This window comes from Leptonychotes weddellii, chromosome 8, assembly GCF_054177405.1.
Source record: "Leptonychotes weddellii isolate Sample4059 chromosome 8, ASM5417740v2, whole genome shotgun sequence".
Taxonomy (NCBI): Eukaryota; Metazoa; Chordata; class Mammalia; order Carnivora; family Phocidae; genus Leptonychotes; species Leptonychotes weddellii.
The window spans coordinates 24,513,533-24,534,593 of NC_138376.1; the positions used below are offsets into that span (position 1 = coordinate 24,513,533).

The 21,061-nt window shown below is 60.6% G+C and overlaps 1 protein-coding gene across 1 annotated transcript in view; it reads left to right on the plus strand.

The window, feature by feature from the left end:
* Positions 1-21,061, plus strand: part of ITPR3 (inositol 1,4,5-trisphosphate receptor type 3) — a 67,490-nt gene that overhangs the window by 42,239 nt on the left and 4,190 nt on the right. The window contains 33 exon segments of the mRNA XM_081828021.1: positions 574-833; positions 1,933-2,062; positions 2,544-2,601; positions 3,714-3,879; positions 4,987-5,151; positions 5,240-5,314; positions 5,751-5,876; positions 6,953-7,075; positions 7,161-7,361; positions 8,272-8,523; positions 8,755-8,880; positions 9,014-9,139; positions 10,321-10,441; positions 11,007-11,197; positions 11,803-11,951; positions 12,113-12,221; positions 12,352-12,442; positions 12,560-12,729; positions 14,002-14,176; positions 14,289-14,473; positions 14,637-14,837; positions 14,988-15,098; positions 15,502-15,597; positions 15,708-15,809; positions 15,905-15,991; positions 16,539-16,649; positions 16,749-16,941; positions 17,186-17,311; positions 17,791-17,963; positions 18,658-18,822; positions 19,504-19,696; positions 20,179-20,283; positions 20,371-20,498. Coding sequence (XP_081684147.1) covers positions 574-833; positions 1,933-2,062; positions 2,544-2,601; positions 3,714-3,879; positions 4,987-5,151; positions 5,240-5,314; positions 5,751-5,876; positions 6,953-7,075; positions 7,161-7,361; positions 8,272-8,523; positions 8,755-8,880; positions 9,014-9,139; positions 10,321-10,441; positions 11,007-11,197; positions 11,803-11,951; positions 12,113-12,221; positions 12,352-12,442; positions 12,560-12,729; positions 14,002-14,176; positions 14,289-14,473; positions 14,637-14,837; positions 14,988-15,098; positions 15,502-15,597; positions 15,708-15,809; positions 15,905-15,991; positions 16,539-16,649; positions 16,749-16,941; positions 17,186-17,311; positions 17,791-17,963; positions 18,658-18,822; positions 19,504-19,696; positions 20,179-20,283; positions 20,371-20,498 — 4,790 coding nt within the window.

Below are 21,061 nucleotides of genomic sequence, written 5' to 3' on the forward strand. Positions count from 1 at the left end.
GCCCCCGCCCCAGCCTTGGCCTTCCTCCGTCTCCTCCTAGTGCCAGAGTCCTCTCTGATCAGCCCCCTGTGCAGCCTGTCTCCTGGCCCCTGCTGGACCAGAGGGGCCCCTGTCCAGGCGCTGTGGAGATCCCGGGGTCTGGGGGAGTTGCCTTCCAACACAGCTTGGTCCTGAGGGGAGATAATGAGGGAGGAGGGGAGACCCAGGCCCTGCCTGAGGAGCTCCCAGTCAGACAGGGGAGTGGTCGAGCAACAGCCCCGCCATCGAGGAGCCACTGGTCTGACAGCAGACACAGCCCTGCCCTCGGGGACACCCCCAGGGGGCATAAACTCCTCTAATCAAAAAGCGCATAGTCTGACACCTGGTGCGTAGTGCTCCCCACACGGTGTCCCCTCTGTCCCCCATGCTCTGTAGCAGCATCTCAGGATGCCCCACAGGAGAATTCTCACTCATCTCCCCACACAGTTTACCTTTGCTCTGGCCAGCCCCTCTTTGCCCAGATTTGGCTTAAAGCTCACCTCCCCCAGGAAGCCTTTCTGGGTGAGCCCTGCCTCTGACAGAGACAGAGTCAGAGTCAGACCCAGGGGTCCTGCTGTGCACCCCTGTGACCCCCTGGTGCTTCGCACTCCGCAGGCAAGAACGTGCGGCGGTCCATCCAGGGCGTGGGCCACATGATGTCCACCATGGTGCTGAGCCGCAAGCAGTCTGTCTTTGGTGCCCCCAGCCTGTCTGCCGGTGCTGGTACCACCGAGCCACTGGACAGAAGCAAGTTCGAGGACAATGAAGACATTGTGGTGATGGAGACCAAGCTGAAGATCCTGGAAATCTTGCAGGTGGCTAGGCCAGGACAGCGCTGAGAGGTGTTGGGAATAGGGCAGGAGAGTGGGGCCCGGGGCAGGGAGGCTGGGGGGTGAACCCCTGCTCAGATCACAGTATCCAGTACTGGAGGGCTCCACGGTGATTGGCTGTGTAGCCCAGTGGTTTCCAAAGTGTGGTCCTTGGACCAGCAGCAACGGCCTCACCAGGGAACTCAGAAACGCATATTCTTGGGCCCCACCCCAGACCTCCGTACGGATCCGAGACACCCGAGGCAGGCCCACAGTCTGTGCTGTGACAAGCCTCCCAGGTGATTCTGGTGTGCACTAAAGCCTAGCTCCGTCCCTCCATTGTACAGATGAGGAAAGGAAGAGGGGGAGGGGACTATACTGCCATCCTACAGACATTCTGGAGCAGAGCTAGAGCTTTGAGGGCCCATTTCCTGGTGAGGCAGACATGGTCTTTCCTGTTCTGGGTCTTGTCTGAGACGCGCTGGCAACACTTGGAGAAGGGGCTGGTAGGACCCCGGGAGTGGTAAGAATGCTTGCTTTTGCCCAGCTGCCACCAGAGGATGGGAAGGGTAATGCAGTGACCTCCATGGGGACCCAGTCTGGGCAGGGCCTGGTCAGAGGAGTCAGACCATTCTGATTCATTCTAGGAGCTGAGGGCTTCCAGATCTGCATCCTGGGGCGTGGCCAGAAGCTCTGCGCCCCATAAGGATAGAGACCAGTCAAGGGTCTCTGCGAACCCTCTGTCCTCACCCCCCCGACACTGGCCTCTCCTGCTGCCCCCTAGTCTTCAGTTCCACTGAGGCCAGTGTCGGGGGGGGTGAGGACAGAGGGTTAGGGAAGGAGGGACTGAGGGTCTCTGCCTCATTCGGAGAAGAGGTGTCATCCCTCATCACTGGGGCAGGAGTGGAAGAGAGGGCACTCTGGACCTCCCCGGGGAGAGGAGTCTTGATTTTTTAGGTTGTGATGTCCTATAGTAGCTGGAACATCTTTGCCGTAGACCCCTGAGTGCTAGAGCTCATTCAGGGTACCCCCTCCCCTCTCCTGGGGCACGACTGGCCTTCCGACCTCAGCCCAGTCCTCACCCCATCCCTCCCCGCTTCACCAGTTCATCCTCAACGTCCGCCTGGACTACCGCATCTCCTACCTGCTGTCCGTCTTCAAGAAGGAGTTTGTGGAAGTGTTTCCCATGCAAGATAGCGGGGCCGACGGCACCGCCCCGGCCTTCGACTCCACCAGTGAGCCCCCACCCCCACTTTCCCCTGCCTTCAGGCTGAGGCTGTGTGACTTGCCCAGGGGTACACATTAGTGGGGCGGAGGCTGGGGGACGCCCCGGGGCCAGCTCCCCAGCCCTGCCTCTGTTTCCCAGCCCATTTAATTGCCATGGTGAGAGGCGAAGGCAGACATCATTCTCTCCAACTCCTAAATGGAGAAACTGAGGCCCAGAGAGGGGCGGGGACTTGCCCGAGGTCACAGCCAATGAGAGGCTGAACCAGACTGGGACCCAGGTGCCCTGGTGCCCAGCTCAGAACTCTGCTCGCCCCCGCAGGGCAGTGGAGCTGCTCTGGTCCCTGCCCTGGCTGGCTCCACCCCCACCCTGGGAAGGAGCATGCAAGAGGGGCTGCCACCCAACCAGTGCTCCCTCACCCCTGTGCTCCTCATCTTTCCTGGGCACGGACCTGCCACCTGCCCCCATCCACCCACTCTTGCTCCCCACAGCTGCCAACATGAACCTGGACCGCATCGGGGAGCAGGCGGAGGCCATGTTCGGAGTGGGGTGAGGCCAGGGGTGAGGTGGGGGGTGGTGTGTGGGGTTGGGTGGGCAATGCTGACGCAGGTGTGAGAACCCCCCCTCCTTGGGGTCTCCAAGGCTGGGCTGGGGCTGGTCCCTCCTCCTGGGTCTGCAGGACCCTTACCAGGCTCTGGGGTGGGGCTCTCCTTGGCTCTGTGCTTTTGCCCTCTCATGCCCTGGTGATACAGGGGCCACTTGGGCCCTTGTGTCATCTTGGTCATTCCCCTGCCCTCACCCAGGGCAAGTGTGACTCTATTTGTGCATCTGGACTTGGGCTGGAGGGGAGCAGGGGGAGGTGTGGGGGAGAGCCCGCTGTACACAGGGCTAGGGTGGGGAGGGGGTCGCCCTGGGAACTGGGGGCTCTTCACCATTTCTGTGCCGCGCCCCTGGCATCTAGTGAAGCCCTGGGACCTGGGCTCAGAAGGGCATTTTTAAATTCATAAAATAAGGCACGTAAATTACAAAGGAAACCAAGAGCTTTGAGATGCAGTTATCAAAATATTGAAGAAAACAAATTTGAAGTGACAGTTAGCTATGTGGCTCTTTATTAACACATTAAGTAACAAGCTGGGCCGGGGGTGTAATTAGTACCGTGATTTCGAAGGCGCGATGCATGTGAACGGGATTCACAATTTCTGTAACAACGGTAAGGTGATGGGAGAACATCTGTGATTGGTATTGGTGTCAAAATCACAGGTACCGCTAATTTCTCCTCACTGAAGGAAATGCTGCATTCTAGTTAGAGGATGGTACAGCCGAAGATGGGAATTTCCCCCACCCCCGTTCCTGGCCCCAGCCAATCTCCACGAATCTCTATGATCTCTTGGGGTGGTGGTGGGGGGTGGGGGCCTGTGGGGGCCCTGTGAAGAGTCCCCGCTTCAGCTGCATCAGCAGGGGGAGTCCTGCAGGATCTCAGGGAACGCGGGGATCCCTCGGGGAGCTCAGGGCAGTGGTTGGTGACACCCTGGGGAGGTCCTCACTATTTGGAGCAAGTCTGACACCGGGCGCGGCATCCGCTAGTGGGTGGCCGGGCGCGCGCCGTTCCCTTCGGGCAGCGGGGAGCTTGGTGCCCAGCGTGCCCTCCCCTGGCGCCACAGGAAGACCAGCAGCATGCTGGAGGTGGACGACGAGGGCGGCCGCATGTTCCTGCGCGTGCTCATCCACCTCACCATGCACGACTACGCGCCGCTCGTCTCTGGGGCCCTGCAGTTGCTCTTCAAGCACTTCAGCCAGCGCCAGGAGGCCGTGCACACCTTCAAGCAGGTGCTGCTCCTGTCTGAGCCCCCGGCCGGCCCCTGGGGAGCGGGAGGGAGGCCCCAGGGGGCTTCCCTGGGCGGAGGGACCCTGAGGACCCGCCTGGCCCGGACACCGGGGGGTTAACCATGAGCGGGGAGCTCGCAGCTTAGGGGAGCTCAGGATGCTTCTTTGGGGGTTCTCGGCCTTGCTGAACTCCTGAAAGATGAAGGCCAAGTGTTGGCCACCTTTATGACCTCTCAGCCTGACTCAAGGCTTGTCGCTTTTTTTTTTTTTTTAATTTTTTATTTATTTACTTGAGGGGGGCAGAGAGCTCAGGCAGGGGGAGCAGCAGAGGGAGAGGGAGAAGCAGGCTCCCCGCGGAGCAGGGAGCCCCATGTGGGGCTCGATCCCAGGACCCTGGGATCCTGACCTGAGCCGAAGGCAGCCGCCTTACCGGCTGAGCCACCCAGGCGCCCCGGCTTGTCGCTTTTTATGAGGCAGATGGCACTTTAGAGTTTACAAATGATACCGTGTGCTAAGTGCTTCAAATCACGCCTGGCATGCAGTCAGCCCTCACTAAGGTGACTGGTTCTGTGACGGTGCTGTCGTGTGATCTTGACAGCTCCCTGTGAAAGGCGCTGCCATTTTTCGAGCATGTGCCAGGCACTGAGCCTTGGCCTCGCATTAGTGCACTTCTCGCAGCGGCCCCTGGCAACATGGTTACTCCTCTCATTTCCGTTTTATGGAGGGGGGCATTGAGGCCCGGGGAGCTTTCCTCCCTTACCCTGACCAGGGCGAGTGAAGTGGGAGCCAAGGGACCCGGCTGTCCTGCAGCAGGCGCTCAGTGCTGCCAGTATTCTTTGCCCTGCCCTGTTTGGGGTCGCAGTGGCCAAGTGATAGACCTTAGCGGCACCAGTCAGTGAGCAACTGAAGCCAGCCGATGGGGCAGCTCATGACAAGCAGTGTGGGGAGGCCTTCGGCCATCCGGGCAGGCTTCCTGGAGGTGGCGGACCGTGGCCGGGCATCAACATTGAGGAGGAGCAGAGGCCTGGAAGAGGGCAGGCACCGGGGTCTCTACGAGGCAGTGGACTCGGGGTGCCCATCTCACCAGGCATGCCCTTGGTCAACCTTCAGGTGCAGCTGCTGATCTCCGCTCAGGATGTGGAGAACTATAAGGTGATCAAGTCAGAGCTGGACCGGCTGCGGACCATGGTGGAGAAGTCAGAGCTGTGGGTGGATAAGAAGGGCAGCAGCAAGGGCGAGGAGGTGGACACAGGTGCTGCCAAAGACAAGAAGGAGGTGAGCGGGGTGGCGGGGAGCTGGGAGGCCAGAGTTCTCAGCGAGGGCTGGGCCCAGCTGACCCCTGCACGGTTCCCTGTGTTCCCAGCGGCCCACAGACGAGGAGGGCTTTCTGCACCCACCTGGGGAGAAGAGCAGTGAGAACTACCAGATTGTCAAAGGCGTGAGTGGCCTGGGGCCCTGAGGCCCCCCCCTGGAGGCTCCGGGGCCTGGCCTCTCCTGCCTCCCCACTCTGCCAGTCACTGGCCCTCAAAATACACATCTTCTGCTTTGTCTACACATTAAAGACAACCCTGCCCAGGTCCAGATGGAATTATTTTAAAGCTGAAGGAATTTAATGAAATTCCATTTCACAGCCATATTCTATTTACTTTTATGGGTGGAATTAGGTTTTTAAAAAGTGCTTCCCTGCCTTGTTGCGGTGATCTGACTCAGTGAACGTGGCCTCCTTCCCCCTTCCTGTTCCCGATGTGAGCTGGGGCTTGGCTGGACTTGGCTGGGGACTCCGACCAGCCTGAGTGGGGGGCGGGGGGAGCCAGATGGCGGGGGAGCTGGAGGAGGAGGGCAGGGGCTCTGGGCTCACCCCCCACCCTCCCCAGATCCTGGAACGGCTGAATAAGATGTGCGGCGTGGGGGAGCAGATGAGGAAGAAGCAGCAGAGGCTGCTCAAGAACATGGATGCCCACAAGGTCATGCTGGACCTGCTGCAGATCCCCTATGACAAGGTGGCCTTTGACTTCTGACCTCTGACTCCCTGGGGCAGCTTCCCCCTGAACCCTGACCTAACCCAAACCATGCACTAATCCTGAATGCTGACCTAACCCAGCCTCACCCCTGATTCTTGACCCTGACCCTAGCTTCTGTTTCCCTCTCTGGCCTCTTCCTGATCATCTCAGCTTCATTGTAACCTTTGATTGTCACCTTCTTATCTTTTTTTTTTTTTAAAGATTTTATTTATTTATTTGAGAGAGAGAGGAAGAGCTTGAGAGAGAGAGAGAGATCACGAGCAGGGGGGAAGGGGTAGAGGGAGAAGCAGGGAGCCCCATGTGGGGCTTGATCCTGGGGCCTGGGATCAAGACCTGCCCCGAAGGCTGATGCTTAATTGACTGGGCCACCCAGGCACCCCATCGCCTCCTTATCTTGATCCATGTTGACCCTTATCTGACCCCAGCCTCTCTTTGACTCATGATGTCAACTCAGACCTCATACTGACCCCTGACTTTGATTCCATACCCTAGTCTCACTCTGACCTCTTATCCTGACCTAACCCCAGGCACACCCTGGTCCTGGACTCCAAATTTAGCATCATTTCAACCTTTGACCCTCCACACCTCCCCTCGACTGACCCTGATCTTGATATGTCCCAAGCCTCACACTGGCTCTTGAACCTGACACCCAGCATTCACCTGACCCCGATCCCTCAATCTTGCTCCCCCACGCTGGCCTCACTTCAGCCTCTGCTCCTCAACCCTTCACACATTTCCTTTTTTTTTGAGAGAGAGAGAGAGCACAGCAGGGGGAGGGGGAGAGGGAGAAGCAGGCTCCCCGCTGAGCAGGGAGCCCGATGCGGGGCTCGATCTCAGGACCCTGGGATCATGACCTGAGCCGAAGGCAGACGCTTAACCGACTGAGCCACCCCGGCGCCCAACACACATTTCCTTCTCCTGACCTGGATGCCCAGCTTTCACCTTGAACCTGGCCTCCTTGTGGTCCCAGTCCCAAGCCCGGACCCCCGGCCACAGCTGCTGGAGCTCAGGCGCAAGGCCCGGCCTCACCTTCCTCCTCCTGTCCTGGTGCCCAGGGTGATGCCAAGATGATGGAGATCCTGCGCTACACGCACCAGTTCCTGCAGAAGTTCTGCGCGGGGAACCCGGGCAACCAGGCCCTGCTGCATAAGCACCTGCACCTCTTCCTCACGCCGGGGGTAAGGGCGCGAGGTGGGGGGTGGCAGCGGCGGTGGGGAGCGGGCCCCAGATCCCCCTTGGTGACAGCCGCCCGCCCGCCCCCAGCTCCTGGAGGCAGAGACCATGCAGCACATCTTCCTGAACAACTACCAGCTGTGCTCGGAAATCAGCGAGCCCGTGCTGCAGCACTTCGTGCACCTGCTGGCCACCCACGGGCGGCACGTGCAGTACCTGGACTTCCTGCACACTGTCATCAAGGCCGAGGGCAAGTACGTCAAGAAGTGCCAGGACATGATCATGACCGAGGTGAGGACGGGGCCAGGGGGCGCGTGGGGGCTCAGGCGGCGGGAGCAGAGTTAAGTCAGATGGGGGATCACGAGAGGGACCTGGCCGGTGGAGGGAGGACTAAGGCCACAGAGGCGGGTCTAGGAGAACTCCGGTAACAGGCCTGAAAGAACCCACACGCTCATTCCACTATTTATCCTTGTATTTTCACGGATTTAAAAATCATGAGGCACCTGCTGTGCGCCGAGGAGCACGTGTACCAGGGGACATCAGTGGGGTGTAAACTTGGGGCGGGGGACCACATCCTGTGTGCTTCTGCGTGGGCCCCGGCATCCGGCACCCTGCAGGTGCCCGGTAGACCTGTTGGCCGAAGGCATGAAGGAGGAAGGGCCGAGTCTAACTCTGGAACAGACGTGGTTTCTGCCCAGAAGCATCTTACAGCGCGGTATGGGGGTGGAGGGGCGGGGGGAGCACAGTAAAGGGAGATGAGGGACCTGATGAATGAGGCGCCCTGCCCCAGAAGTGCTGTACAGCGCAGATTATTGATTGCTGTTATTATTATTACTGTGAATAACATAATCACTGACATGAGAGGATGCAGCGTGTGCTCTGGGAGCTTTAAATTCCACACTGGGAGCCTAGGGGAGGGAGCGGGCGAGGGATTAGAAAGGGCTTCCTAAAGGAGGCACCTCTGAAACAAGCCTGAGTGGGATTTCTTTCCTTAGGGGAGAATGGGGGCACTTTTTCTGGGTCCAGGGTTCAGCCCTGATGGCAGGTGGCCCGAGACATCAGCCTACGGCCCCAAAGGCCAGGCAGGGTAGGGTTTTCCTGAGTGTCTCATGAGGGCTGGGGTCAGAGTCCTAATCTCTCCCTGGTACACCCGGGGCCTGCTGGACTGGGGCGTCTGATCGGGCACCCCTCCTGCCCGCAGCTGACCAACGCGGGTGACGACGTGGTCGTGTTCTACAATGACAAGGCCTCGCTGGCCCACCTGCTAGACATGATGAAGGCCGCCCGGGATGGCGTGGAGGACCACAGCCCCCTCATGTACCACATCTCCCTGGTGGACTTGCTGGCCGCCTGCGCCGAGGGCAAGAACGTCTACACGGAGATCAAGTGCACCTCTCTGCTGCCCCTGGAGGACGTGGTGTCTGTGGTGACACATGAGGACTGCATCACCGAGGTCTGGGGCCTGGGACTGCTGGCGGGGGAGAAGGGGTGGTGGAGCCAGGCCCAGGCAGCCGTCAGTCTTGCATGGCGGGCAGGAAGGGGGAGGTAAGGCAAGTGGGGGTGAGTAGGAGGGACGTGGGCTGAGGAACAGGGGGAGGTTAGGGGAGAATCAGTGGAGTGCAGAGGAGGAGAGCCTGGGCCAGTGGCCCTGCTCGCGCCCCTGACCTTGCTTCCGCCTGCGCAGGTGAAAATGGCTTATGTGAACTTCGTGAATCACTGCTATGTGGACACGGAGGTGGAGATGAAAGAGATCTACACGAGCAACCACATCTGGACACTCTTTGAGAACTTCACCCTGGACATGGCTCGGGTCTGTCCCCTGGGGGGTGGGGCATGGGCTTGTGGGCGCGCCGTGCTGGGCAGGGGTGTGGTTGGGAGCCTGGGCAGCCTTCCAGGGGCTGGGCGTGGAGGGGCCCCCAGGGCATCTCTCTCTCCTGCCCCAGGTGTGCAGTAAGCGGGAGAAGCGCCTGGCTGACCCCACGCTGGAGAAGTACGTGCTGACTGTCGTGCTGGACACCATTGGCGCGTTCTTCAGCTCTCCGTTCTCCGAGAACAGCACCTCCCTGCAGGTGAGCCTCTGCTGCGCGCACCGCTCTCGTGCTGGGAAGGGGAAGGAGAACATATATTCGCGTCTGCTTGTGGCACATAAAGACGTAGCAGAAGGACATAGACAAGTGTGTTAGTTACGTATGCTGTATAACAAATTACCCCCAAAGTTAATGGTTTAAAACAACAAAAGTTTAATCTCCTATAACTTCTGCGGCTCCGGGATTACCGTGGGGACAGTACCCTAGAACAGGAATTCCTAAATTGACTTGGTGTGACGGGTCCCAGGGTGGCAGGGGACAGCTGGCAGCACATACTCCCCGAAGACAAGACGGTCATGCCTGCCACAGTGGATAGCAGAGCCCGAGCAGAGATCTTTGCTGTCGGCTTAGTCGATCTGGTGCTCCTAGGACTGAAGTCTTACCTGCATCAGCAGAAAAGCTCTAGGCTAGGGAACAGAAGTTTGCCTTAAATCGCTGGAAGAGGCAAGGCCCCTCAGTCGATTCCCAGATTCCCAGACTTCCTAGCCCAGAGCCCCTTGAAGGCAAGAGAGGCAGGTTCCCTGGAGGGGGGAGCCTGCGACAATACCTAAATCATAATACCATAAATCACTGGATGGACACAAGAACCCAACAAAGGGGTTACTAATAGGTAGAGGGACTGAGGGTGGAGTGAGTCCTGGTCGCTCAGCAAGGGTGGGTTCATTTTGACACACATGCGTTTGGGCCCTGGGATCTCTTTGGGACTATGAGTAATTTGTATCAGCTTTTTCCACCTCTCATCAGTCCCAGGGCAGAGGTGGGAAAATGGGCTGATGGGATCAAGCTTGGGGTGAGACTTCTCAAAGTAAGCCTTTTTGTAGCATACTTTGGGTTTTGAACCATGGAAATATATCACCTTTTCACAATATTATTTTATGTAAAAAATTATTTTTAAAGGAAGGAAGGGGTCCGCAATAGGACTATAAGCCCCAGATCTGGACCTTGGGCAGTTCTCATAGGGCTGCCACGTACAGTTGGGCAGGTTGTGCACTGCTGAGAGGAAAGGGGGTGCCTTTTTCCATTGGCACAAAGACGCGTGGTAACTGTTGGAAGCCTTGTTCCTCCATCATGCCCATTCTCAGTGGGCCCTGGTCCCTGGACCCGGGGCTGCCCAGGGTGGAGGGTGGGCCAGGCTGTAGCAGTAGGTGTGTTGCCTCTTGCAGACACACCAGACCATTGTGGTGCAGCTGCTGCAGTCCAGCACACGGCTGCTCGAGTGTCCGTGGCTGCAGCAGCAGCACAAGGGCTCCGTGGAGGCCTGCATCCGGACCCTCGCCATGGTGGGTGAGTGTGCCAGGGGCACTGGCTAGCTCCAACCACCCCTCCCCTCCCTTCACTGCAGGGACGCCTGCCCTCAAAATAAACACATTATTCCTAAGCTCGCCCATCATCTCCCAGGTAGTTCTCAGCAAGTCCTTCTTGGTGTCTAACTGGCATCTTAGCAATCGAGAAAAGCTGTTTTCTCCTTTGAGCTTTGAGTCATTTCCCCAGAGGAGAATGCTGGCTGACATCCCCCAACCAAAGGTTCTTTTGCTTGCAGATGGTTTCAGGCACAAGGGAGGCCTGTAGGTGGTTAGGGAGCACTGGGGAAGGGGAGAGAGAAGGTGGGAGAGAGGAGGGGAGGGCTCAGGGTGGAGCCAAGGTAGAATCAGAGAGGCAGAAACTCTCTCTTTTTACCCCAAAAGGGGAAGAGCGCACCCCAGTCCAAGTGGGGGCCAGCGCGTACCCCAGAATCTCGGTGAGTTCACCCTGTCCCCCAGTACGGCAGCCCAGAGCCTGGCCGCTCTGGCTGGCCGGACCCCCCCACCCCCCACCTGCACTCCAGCACCCCCTTGTCTCTCCCCCCCAGCCAAAGGCCGGGCCATCTCGCTGCCCATGGACCTGGATGCGCACATCAGCTCGCTGCTCAGCAGTGGCGCCACGTGTATGGCTGCCGCCCAGCGCAGCGCTTCTAACTACAAGGCCACCGCACGGGCCTTCCCGCGCGTCCCGCCCGCTGCCAACCAGTGGGACTACAAGAACATCATCGAGAAGCTGCAGGTGGGTGCGGGGCTGCCCGGCATCTGCCACGGACGCTGCTTCGGAAGGGTGGTTCTGGGGAAGCGTCCCTTCCTGTGCTGCCCGCGCTCCCCAGGAAAGAGGCCCCTGCTAAGGGCAGGCCCTGGGCAGGGGACCGAGGGGCATCGTTCCAGGGGAATCCAGGAGAACCCAGGCCTCCGCTAGTAGGGTTGGTGCTCATGAAGCAGGGAGGGACACCTCTCAGTCCTGACAGCGCCTTCTTGTTTGTGCGACATGCTCCTGGCCACTGTCTACACACTTCTGAGGGGCTGTGGTGGCTCACTGTCCCCACATGGCAGGAGGCCGAGGCCCAGAGAGGGGAAGCGGTTTGCCCCAGGTCACACAGCTGGAGGAGGGGCTGGGAGAAAAGCTAGGGCTTGTGGCTCCCAGCCAGGGGCTCTGAGCGGACAGATGACCTGCACTGTTCAGGGTGGTTCTGTGGGCGCAGGGCCCCTCCGGCAGGCTCGGAGAAATCCGCGGGGCCATTCGGTGTTGGGGTGGGCGGAATGGCAGTCCAGCCCCACTCATCTCTTGGGCCCGGGCAGCCTGCACCTGGCCTGGTACTGACTGTGCCGTGCCCACCCCAGGACATCATCACGGCCCTGGAGGAGCGGCTGAGGCCCCTGGTACAGGCCGAGCTGTCGGTGCTGGTGGACGTCCTGCACTGGCCCGAGTTGCTCTTCCTGGAGGGCAGTGAGGCCTACCAGCGCTGCGAGAGTGGGGGCTTCCTGTCCAAGTGAGCCGGACACCGGGCTGGGCAGGGGGGTGGCTGGGGCAAGGCTGCCGGGGACAGGGCAGGACCGGACAGCCCACAGGGCGAAGGGCCGGGGCAGGGGAAGTGGCTGGAGGGAGGCAGCCGAGGCCGCCCCCAGCGTGCCCTCCTTCCTCATGGGCCAGGCTGATCCAGCACACCAAGGACCTCATGGAGTCGGAGGAGAAGCTGTGTGTCAAGGTGCTGCGGACCCTGCAGCAGATGCTGCTCAAGAAGACCAAGTACGGGGACCGGGTGAGTGCCTGGGGGAGCTGGATGCTCTGGGAGCCCAGCTGGCAGGGCCCGGGGCTCGGGGCCAGCGTGGGCGGGCCAGTGGTCTAGGGGTGAAATGTGCCACTGCAGGGCCTCGCTCCTCCCCCCCCAGGGCAATCAGCTGCGCAAGATGCTGCTACAAAACTACCTCCAGAACCGGAAGTCCAGCTCAAGGGGGGACCTTCCAGACCCCATGGGCACTGGTCAGTACCGCCTCCCCGCCACAGTGCCTCTGCGTGGCCCACGTGCCCAGACCCTGGGCCCTCCCTTCTGTTCCCCTGCCCCCCCCAGCTCCCCTCACGTGGGTTCCCCAACTCTAGGCCTGGACCAAGACTGGTCAGCAATTGCGGCCACCCAGTGCCGGCTGGACAAGGAGGGGGCCACCAAGCTGGTATGCGACCTGATCACCAGCACCAAGAACGAGAAGATCTTCCAGGAGAGCATTGGCCTGGCCATCCGCCTGCTGGATGGTGGCAACACTGAGATCCAGGTGTGGAGCGGCAGGGGGTGCTAAGCACCTGCTCAGCACAGTGCGCCACGTTGCTGAGGCTGCAGGGCTTGGCTGCAGGGCTAGGTGCTGGTGGCCTGCACAAGTCTGGCTACGCGGGGGCGGCTCCGCCTCCCATAACTGCCCCCGTGTCCCCTGGCCTCTTCCTACCCACGCAGACCGTCCCGCTCAAGCCAGGCCTGCGCCTGACTCCCCACCACGCTGCTCACGTCACATCCATCATTCCTGCCTCTTGGTCTCTGCTCAGGCTTTCTTCCCTCCTCTTCCACATTCTCCTTGGCCTCTGGTGCCCAACCAAAGGACTGCCTCCTCTGAAAAGTCCCCTATGATTGCCTTATCCCCATTCATTCATTCATGACTCTTTTTTTTTTTTAAGATTTTTTTGAGGGTGGGGGGAAAGGGCAGAGGGAGAAAGAGAGAGTCTTAAGCAGACTCCATGGTGGGTGCAGAGCTTGATGCGAGGCTCGATCTCATAACCCTGAGATTATGACCTGAGCTGGAACCTCAGACGCTTCACCGACTGAGCCCCCCAGGCGCCCCTCATGCATTGTTTTAATAAGTCTGCACTTAGTGCCTCCCGTATGCTTAGGCACTAAGGATTCAGCCGTGAACAGAAAAGACAAAATCCATGTATCCTATGAATTGGTCCTATATCCTAGTGGGGACAACAGCCAATGACTCTAATCACTCTGTGGCCCGGAAAGCGTGTTGGACAGTGCTAATGGAGGCGAGGGTCATGGGGGTGCCGGGGCAGGGCTGGAGGTAGGCCCCTGAAGAGGGCCCAGTGCAGCGAGGGCCCAGAGGTAAGCATGTGCACAAGAGGGGGGCACTGCACGGGTACGGCCAAGAGAGGTGGCAGGCCATCAGGTGGCCTCGTGGGCGCTGGGAGGCAGGGCCGCTGCAGGGTGTCAGGCAGAGGAGGGACAAGGCTTAGACTTCCAAGGGGCAGCTCTGCTGCTGTGTGGGCAGATGCAGATGGTGTGAGGAGGCTTGTGCAGGCCCCCAGCATCGCAGCGACGGCAGCTACCGAGCCTTCCCCGCCGCCTCTGACAGCCCTGAGCGCTCCTGCCCCAGCTGCAGTCCCAGGGCACGTCTAGGGACCCGTCTGTGGCCAGTCCCAGGGCACGTCTAGGGACCCGTCTGTGGCCCAGCCTTGTCCCGGCAGCACGGGAGAGAGCGCTCCAGGGACTCACCAAGGGCTGCTTAGCACCAGGCCCAGGGCTGAGGCTGTCCCCCATGTCACCGTACCCCCAGAAATCCTTCTACAACCTGATGACAAGTGACAAGAAGTCAGAGCGCTTCTTCAAAGTGTTGCACGACCGCATGAAGCGGGCCCAGCAGGAGACCAAGTCCACAGTGGCCGTCAACATGAACGACCTGGGCAGTCAGCCGCGCGAGGACCGGGAGCCTGCAGACCCCACCACCAAAGGTCAGAGGTCACAGCAGTACAGGATGAGGGTGCCGGGCCCGGGTCAGAGGGTGCAGGGTGAGGGTCTGGTCCCTTCCAACAGCCCCAGCCTCACCAGGCCTCCCCCCTGCAGGCCGCGTAGCTTCCTTCTCGATGCCAGGCTCCCCATCCCGCTATTCGTTGGGCCCCGGCCTACGCCGGGGCCACGAGGTGGGCGAGCGCGTGCAGAGCAACGAGATGGGCACGTCCGTGCTCATCATGCAGCCCATCCTGCGCTTTCTGCAGCTGCTGTGTGAGAATCACAACCGGGATCTGCAGGTGAGTGCCTGCCCCTGCCCCGCCATCCGGCCAGCACGTGCACCCCCTGCCCTCTGCCCATGGGCCACTGCTCTGCAGCTGGTGGCACAGGGCGGGGTCCCCCAGGGCCAGCCTCTCCTCCCCTGCGAGAGCTGTGCCATGCCCACCCTCCCGTGCCCTGCAGAACTTCCTGCGCTCTCAGAACAACAAGACCAACTATAACCTGGTGTGCGAGACGCTTCAGTTTCTGGACATCATGTGCGGCAGCACCACCGGCGGCCTGGGGCTGCTGGGCCTTTACATCAATGAGGACAACGTGGGCCTGGTCATCCAGACGCTGGAGACCCTCACTGAGTACTGCCAGGGCCCCTGCCACGAGAACCAGGTGAGCTGTCACGGCGGCGCCAGCAGCCGACAGGGCGTGTGGCCGTGCCGGTGCAGGGCGCAGGCTGGGCAGGGGAGAGACGGAGGCCTCTGGAGCCGCCAGAGTGCTGAGGGGCCCCGGGGCCCGTGTCCCCCCACTGCCTCCTGCCAGACCTGCATCGTGACGCACGAGTCCAATGGCATAGACATCATCACAGCGCTGATTCTCAATGACATCAGTCCCCTGTGCAAGTACCGTATGGATCTGGTGCTGCAGCTCAAGGTGGGGCCCGTGGCAGCCCACGTGAGTGTGCATGCGATGGGTGTGCACATACCCACGCGACAGGAGTGTTGAGTGTGCATACTGGGGTGTGGTGATGGGTTTAATACACACACACAGATGAGTGTGTGAGCAAACGGACTGCATATACACTCCGGGAGCAAACGAGTTCTGGGTTTACCTGAGGGCCTCCTGTGTGTGTGTCTGCTCTCTGGGGGATTGTGTGCACCTGCCGCGGGGTGGGGGTGAAGGCAGCGGGGGTGGGGGGGTGGCTGGATTTGCAGGACGCTTCTCAGCAAGTCCTGGGGGACAGCGGGGAATGGGAAGGCCGTGGCGCATCCTCCGGGCTGAGAGAGGCTGTTGCGGAGTAGACAGAGGGAGTCGCCCTCTCCACACCTCTCCGCAGGACAATGCCTCCAAGCTGCTCTTGGCTCTGATGGAGAGCCGGCACGACAGTGAAAACGCGGAGCGAATCCTCATCAGCCTGCGGCCCCAGGAGCTGGTGAGGCTGGGCCAGGGGTCAGGTGGGAAGGCGTGAGTCGGTGGGGTGCGGGGGGCGGGGATTCCCCACGCCCCAGGAGGACGGCGTTCAGACAGGCACTGCCCCGCCAGGTGGACGTCATCAAGAAGGCCTACCTGCAGGAGGAGGAGCGTGAGAACTCGGAGGTGAGCCCACGGGAAGTGGGCCACAACATCTACATCCTGGCGCTGCAGGTACCAGCCCCGCCCCCGTGGCCCCGCCCCCGGCGGCCCTGCCCCCCCCCCTCCCGTGGCCCCGCCCCGTGACTCCGCACCGCCCTCTCACGCAGCTCTCCAGGCACAACAAGCAGCTGCAGCACCTGCTGAAGCCGGTGAAGCGCATTCAAGAGGAGGAGGCCGAGGGCATCTCTTCCATGGTGGGGGCCCGGGGACCAGGCTGGATGTGGGGCGGGGCTTAGATGTAGGGGCGGGGCTGGGCGAGAGACTGGATGGGCTGGTATCTGGGGGTGGGGCTAGGATTGAGGGCGCGGAAGAGAGCAAAGCGGAGATCTGAGGGCTCGTGGGAATCGGGATGAGGCCGGGGGGCGGGGCAGGAACTCTGGGCGGAGCGGGACCGGGGGCGGGGCCTGCACCTGAGTAAAGAGCTCGAACTGGGGGGCTCAGGGCGGGGCTCAGGGCGGGAAGAGCCAGACTGGTGGCCTGGGTGAAACCTAGACGTATAAGTGGGAGTGAAGCTCTGGGGCGGGTCTGGAAGCCTGGAGCCGGACCTCGGAGGGCGGTGACTGTCCTCTGGGATTGTCTGGACATGGGTTTCCCACTACCCCCTCTCAATTTGGGGCTGCATCCTAGTTGGGCTGGGCTGGGTCTGGTCTGTTTGGGGAACCCTCGAGCAGGTAGGGCTGGGTGGCAGGTCTAGCAGTGGGGAATTGCGGGGCCTGCCCTCAGCGGCCCCTCTACCCCCAGCTCAGCCTCAACAACAAGCAGCTGTCCCAGATGCTCAAGTCCTCAGCGCCTGCCCAGGAGGAGGAGGAGGACCCCCTGGCCTACTACGAGAACCACACGTCCCAGATAGAGGTGGGGCCAGAGGGCAGTAGGGGCGCCGTGAGTGAGGGCCGTGACCCTGGCCCTTGGTGGCGGTGGCCTAGTTGTGACCCCGTGCCTGTGTGCGCCCAGATCGTGCGGCAGGACCGCAGCATGGAGCAGATCGTGTTCCCGGTGCCTGGCATCTGCCAGTTCCTGACAGAGGAGACCAAGCACCGGCTCTTCACCACCACAGAGCAGGATGAGCAGGGCAGCAAAGTGAGCGACTTCTTCGACCAGTCCTCCTTCCTGCACAATGAAATGGAATGGCAGCGCAAGCTCCGCAGTGAGGACCCCAGCGGGGTGGGAGGGCAAGGCCGGGCCTGGAGCTGCTCAGTGATGCCCCTTGGGGACTCCCCCTTACCTGCTGGTAGTTGCCTCACCCCACCCCACCCCTAGGAGGGCTCCAGTGACGTTTTCTGAAGTGGGGCCTGGAGCTTGTGCCGGCGCTGGGGGCCCGTGCGGGGTGGGTGGACAATGTGAACGAGAGGCCCCACTCACACCAGCCTGCCACCACCCTCCTCCCCCAGGCATGCCACTGATCTACTGGTTCTCCCGCCGCATGACCCTGTGGGGCAGTATTTCCTTCAACCTGGCGGTTTTTATCAACATCATCATTGCCTTCTTCTATCCCTACATGGAGGGCGCGTCCACAGGTGGGGACACAAGGCTGGCAGACTGAGGCCCCGGAGCCCACCATGCCCCCTCCCTGGGTTTGGGCAGAGCCTTGGGGCCAGCCAGGCTCTTCCGGGACCAGATGCAGAATGGGGAAAAGCACCCTTGCACTGCTCTTTGGGCTCTGCAGCCCATCCTGGGGAGACACAGATGTGGTCCCCGTGGGATAGACAGCATCCTTGACTTCTGGAGACAGTGCATGTCTCTCGCTCTGCCTCTCTCTCTCTCTCTCTCACACAAACATGAGCCAGAGATCAGATATGGTAGCAGCATCTGAATAGGGCCTCCTGCCTTAAGCCTGGACAGGCAGGTGTGATGGTGGGGGAGGGGCCCTAATACCAGGTGACCGAGAACTTTATAGGGAAGGTTTCCAGGAGGAGGTGGCTTCTTGGGCTGTGTCGGGGCTGGGGCTGTGGTGGGCTTCGCTGACCAGTGCTCACCCCTGCGCCCTGGCCCCCAGGCGTGCTGGGCTCCCCACTCATCTCCCTGCTCTTCTGGATCCTCATCTGCTTCTCCATCGTGGCCCTGTTCACCAAGCGCTACAGCATCCGCCCCCTCATTGTGGCACTCATCCTGCGCTCCATCTACTACCTGGGCATTGGGCCCACACTCAACATCCTGGGTGCCCTCAACGTGAGTGCCGGAGGGGGCCCCCACCCCACCCCTGCGCTCATGGCGCGGTAGGACCTCACACTGGCCAGCCGCCTCTCAGCAGCCACTGCTCTGCCCTATCCCCCTTGTCCCTGTGATGGGGTCAAGCTTGTTAAAGACCCGCGCTCAGGGCTGTTGTGTGCCTCCTCTGTCTCCCTAGACAACCTGGGGCAAGTGGCACTCAGAGCCAGCCAGCCAGGAGGCACTTTGGGGCACCAGCTTCGGGGCTGCTGTGTACATGGTAGTAGGCACTGCCCAGAGGCACTGTCCACACTGTAGACATCAAGGATTTGTATGTTATGGCAGTTCCTGACAGCTGGAAATAAAATGTATCTGGAGCAAGGGGCAGGGGGGCAGGTGCCTTTCCCTAACTTACCGAGTCACCGTAAAGGCCCAGGTTGGTCTGTCTGACTCCATCCTCCTTTACCTGTATCGCACTTTCTTCCTGGAGCTATGGACCCCAGGGGCTTTTCCCCATTCTATCCCAGGAGCCCAGATACATTTCTGGAAGCATTTTCATTAATGTCGAGCCTGCCAGGCTGAGCAGGAGCAGATCACATCCGCTCCGTGGAAGGGCTGACCTCTGAGCTGGGCACTGGGCGGGCAAAGCAGCAGGGAGTGGAGATCCGGGGTGGGTGGTGGGACACTGATCCCCATGCCCTGTACTTGCCCCCAGCTGACCAACAAGATCGTCTTTGTGGTGAGCTTCGTGGGCAACCGAGGCACCTTCATCCGGGGCTATAAGGCCATGGTCATGGACATGGAGTTCCTCTACCATGTGGGCTACATCCTGACTAGTGTCCTGGGCCTCTTTGTCCATGAGCTCTTCTACAGCATTCTGGTGAGCGTGGTGGGGGCTGGGGCTGGCAGGGGTGTGGGGTGATCGGGGCTCGCCTCAAGCTGCTAGCGGTTCCCAGCACCAGTCTCTGTCCAGTCCTCTTGCTGCTGGGCTTGGAGGGATGGATTTCCAGAGTCCTCCTCTACCTGACCTCAGCCTGACCTTCAGGGCCCTGCTGGCCACTCCTGACCTCCATCTGGCCCATCTCCCCTGGAATCAGACTACCTGGGTTTGCGTCCCAGTTTGGACACTACTAGCTCTGTAATTTTGGGCAAGTTTCTTAACTGCCCCATGCCTCCATTTCTGTATCTGTAAAACAAGGATAATTAACAGCACCTACCTTCTAGAAAAATTGTGAGGTTGACATGAGCTTAATACACAAAAATCATGTAGAATGCATCCTGGCAGGTAGCAGGCACACTTTAAGAGTTGGTCATCTTTCTCCCCGCATGTGTGGATTTGCCTGCCCATTCACCCTTTACACCTTCCCCTGGGCCACACTCCCTTCCCTTGGCCTTAGAACTCCGGTTCCTCTGAGCAGCCTCCCCGACAGGCCCACTAGGCTGGTTCCATGTGCCTAACACAGACCCTTCTGGAGGAGCCTGTGGGAAACCACTGGGAGCGGGGCAGCCCTGGGATCCAGTGGTACCTGTGGTCCCTCATGGCCCTGTCCCTGCCCTGCAGCTCTTTGACCTCATCTACCGTGAGGAGACACTGTTCAACGTCATCAAGAGCGTGACTCGCAATGGCCGCTCCATCCTGCTGACCGCCCTGCTGGCCCTCATCCTCGTCTACCTCTTCTCCATTGTTGGCTTCCTCTTCCTTAAGGATGACTTCATCCTTGAGGTCGACCGGCTGCCCGGCAATCACTCTGGAGGTCTGGCATCCCCTCTCCTTGGGTGAGGGGGTTGCTGAACAGATGACCGGTGTCAGGACCAGGCCCTGGGACTGCTTATCCACCGGCTCCCTGCCTCAGTTTCTCCTCTTGGGTTCCGGGGAGGTCTAGCTCACACCGATCTGCCTCCCTTTTCCCTGGCACAGACTGAGAGGGTGGGAGAGCCTTGGTCTTCGTCTCCCTAAGGAGCCTCTTGCTTGCAGACCCTGGCATTCATGTTAAACTCGGTATTTGCTGGGGCTGCCTGTGTGCCAGGCTCAGGGATGCAGACCCCCCTTCCTGCTCTTCCTGCACAGCCCGGTGGGGGCAAGGGCACGAAGACCCTTCACTTGTAGCCTGGCAGAGTCGGGAGCTCGCAGGATGGGGGAAGGCTTCGTGGGGGATGTGATGCTGGGGACACAACCAGGGGAATGATAAGGCCTGCCATGTCCTCATCCTGGTGACCTCCTCCATGTCCTCTCTAGCCAGCCCCCTGGGGATGCCACATGGAGCTGCCACATTCGTGGGCACGTGCAGTGGGGACAAACTGAATTGTGTCTCAGGGGTCTCGGTGCCTGAGGTCCTGGAAGGTGAGGGCAGTGTGTCTCAGGGGCCTGGGGGAGGGGGCGCGGAGGCAGGGGGCTCGGCCTGGGTCTGAGCACACACTCCGCGTATAGGGAACGAAGAGCTGGAGAGCACGGAGCGGGCCTGTGACACTCTGCTGATGTGCATCGTCACTGTCATGAACCACGGGCTGCGCAACGGTGGCGGCGTGGGCGACATTCTCCGCAAGCCCTCCAAAGACGTGAGCATCACCTGCCTCTCTCCCCAGCCCTGGCCGAGTCAGCCACTGTGAGGTCCTGCCTGGCACAGTGGCTTGCCCCGCCCCAGTCTTCAGTGTCGCAAGCCCCCACTTTGCACCCCCTTCCCCTCCTCTCCCACAAGTCAGCGCGCAGTCACGTGGTTGTTGAGTTTCCCACCACACTCCGCTCACACATCCCCACCAGCTCACCGTAAGTTGCTCTAAGGAAAGACTTTGGCAGCCAAGCTTTGTCCAGGCTAGGGAAGGTGTGAGTCAGACGTTGGGTGGATCCCCGGCTACACCGGCTTCATCTGGGAGGCAGAGCCCTCGCCCACAGTAAGGGTGCGCAGGGTGGGGAAGCTGAGGCGGCTCCACGAGGAGGCCTCGGGATTTGACTCAGGCAGCCAGGCGTTCCCAGTAGTCAGTCTGTTCTCAGTCACATGGGGGCGAGGAGCCACTTCCTGGCCAAAGTGTCCAGAATGTGTGAGGCCTAGCATCCCCAGGGCAGGGCAGAGGAGTGCAGAGCTGGCTGTGCCCCCAACCAAAAGTCAGGGGCGGAGATAAGC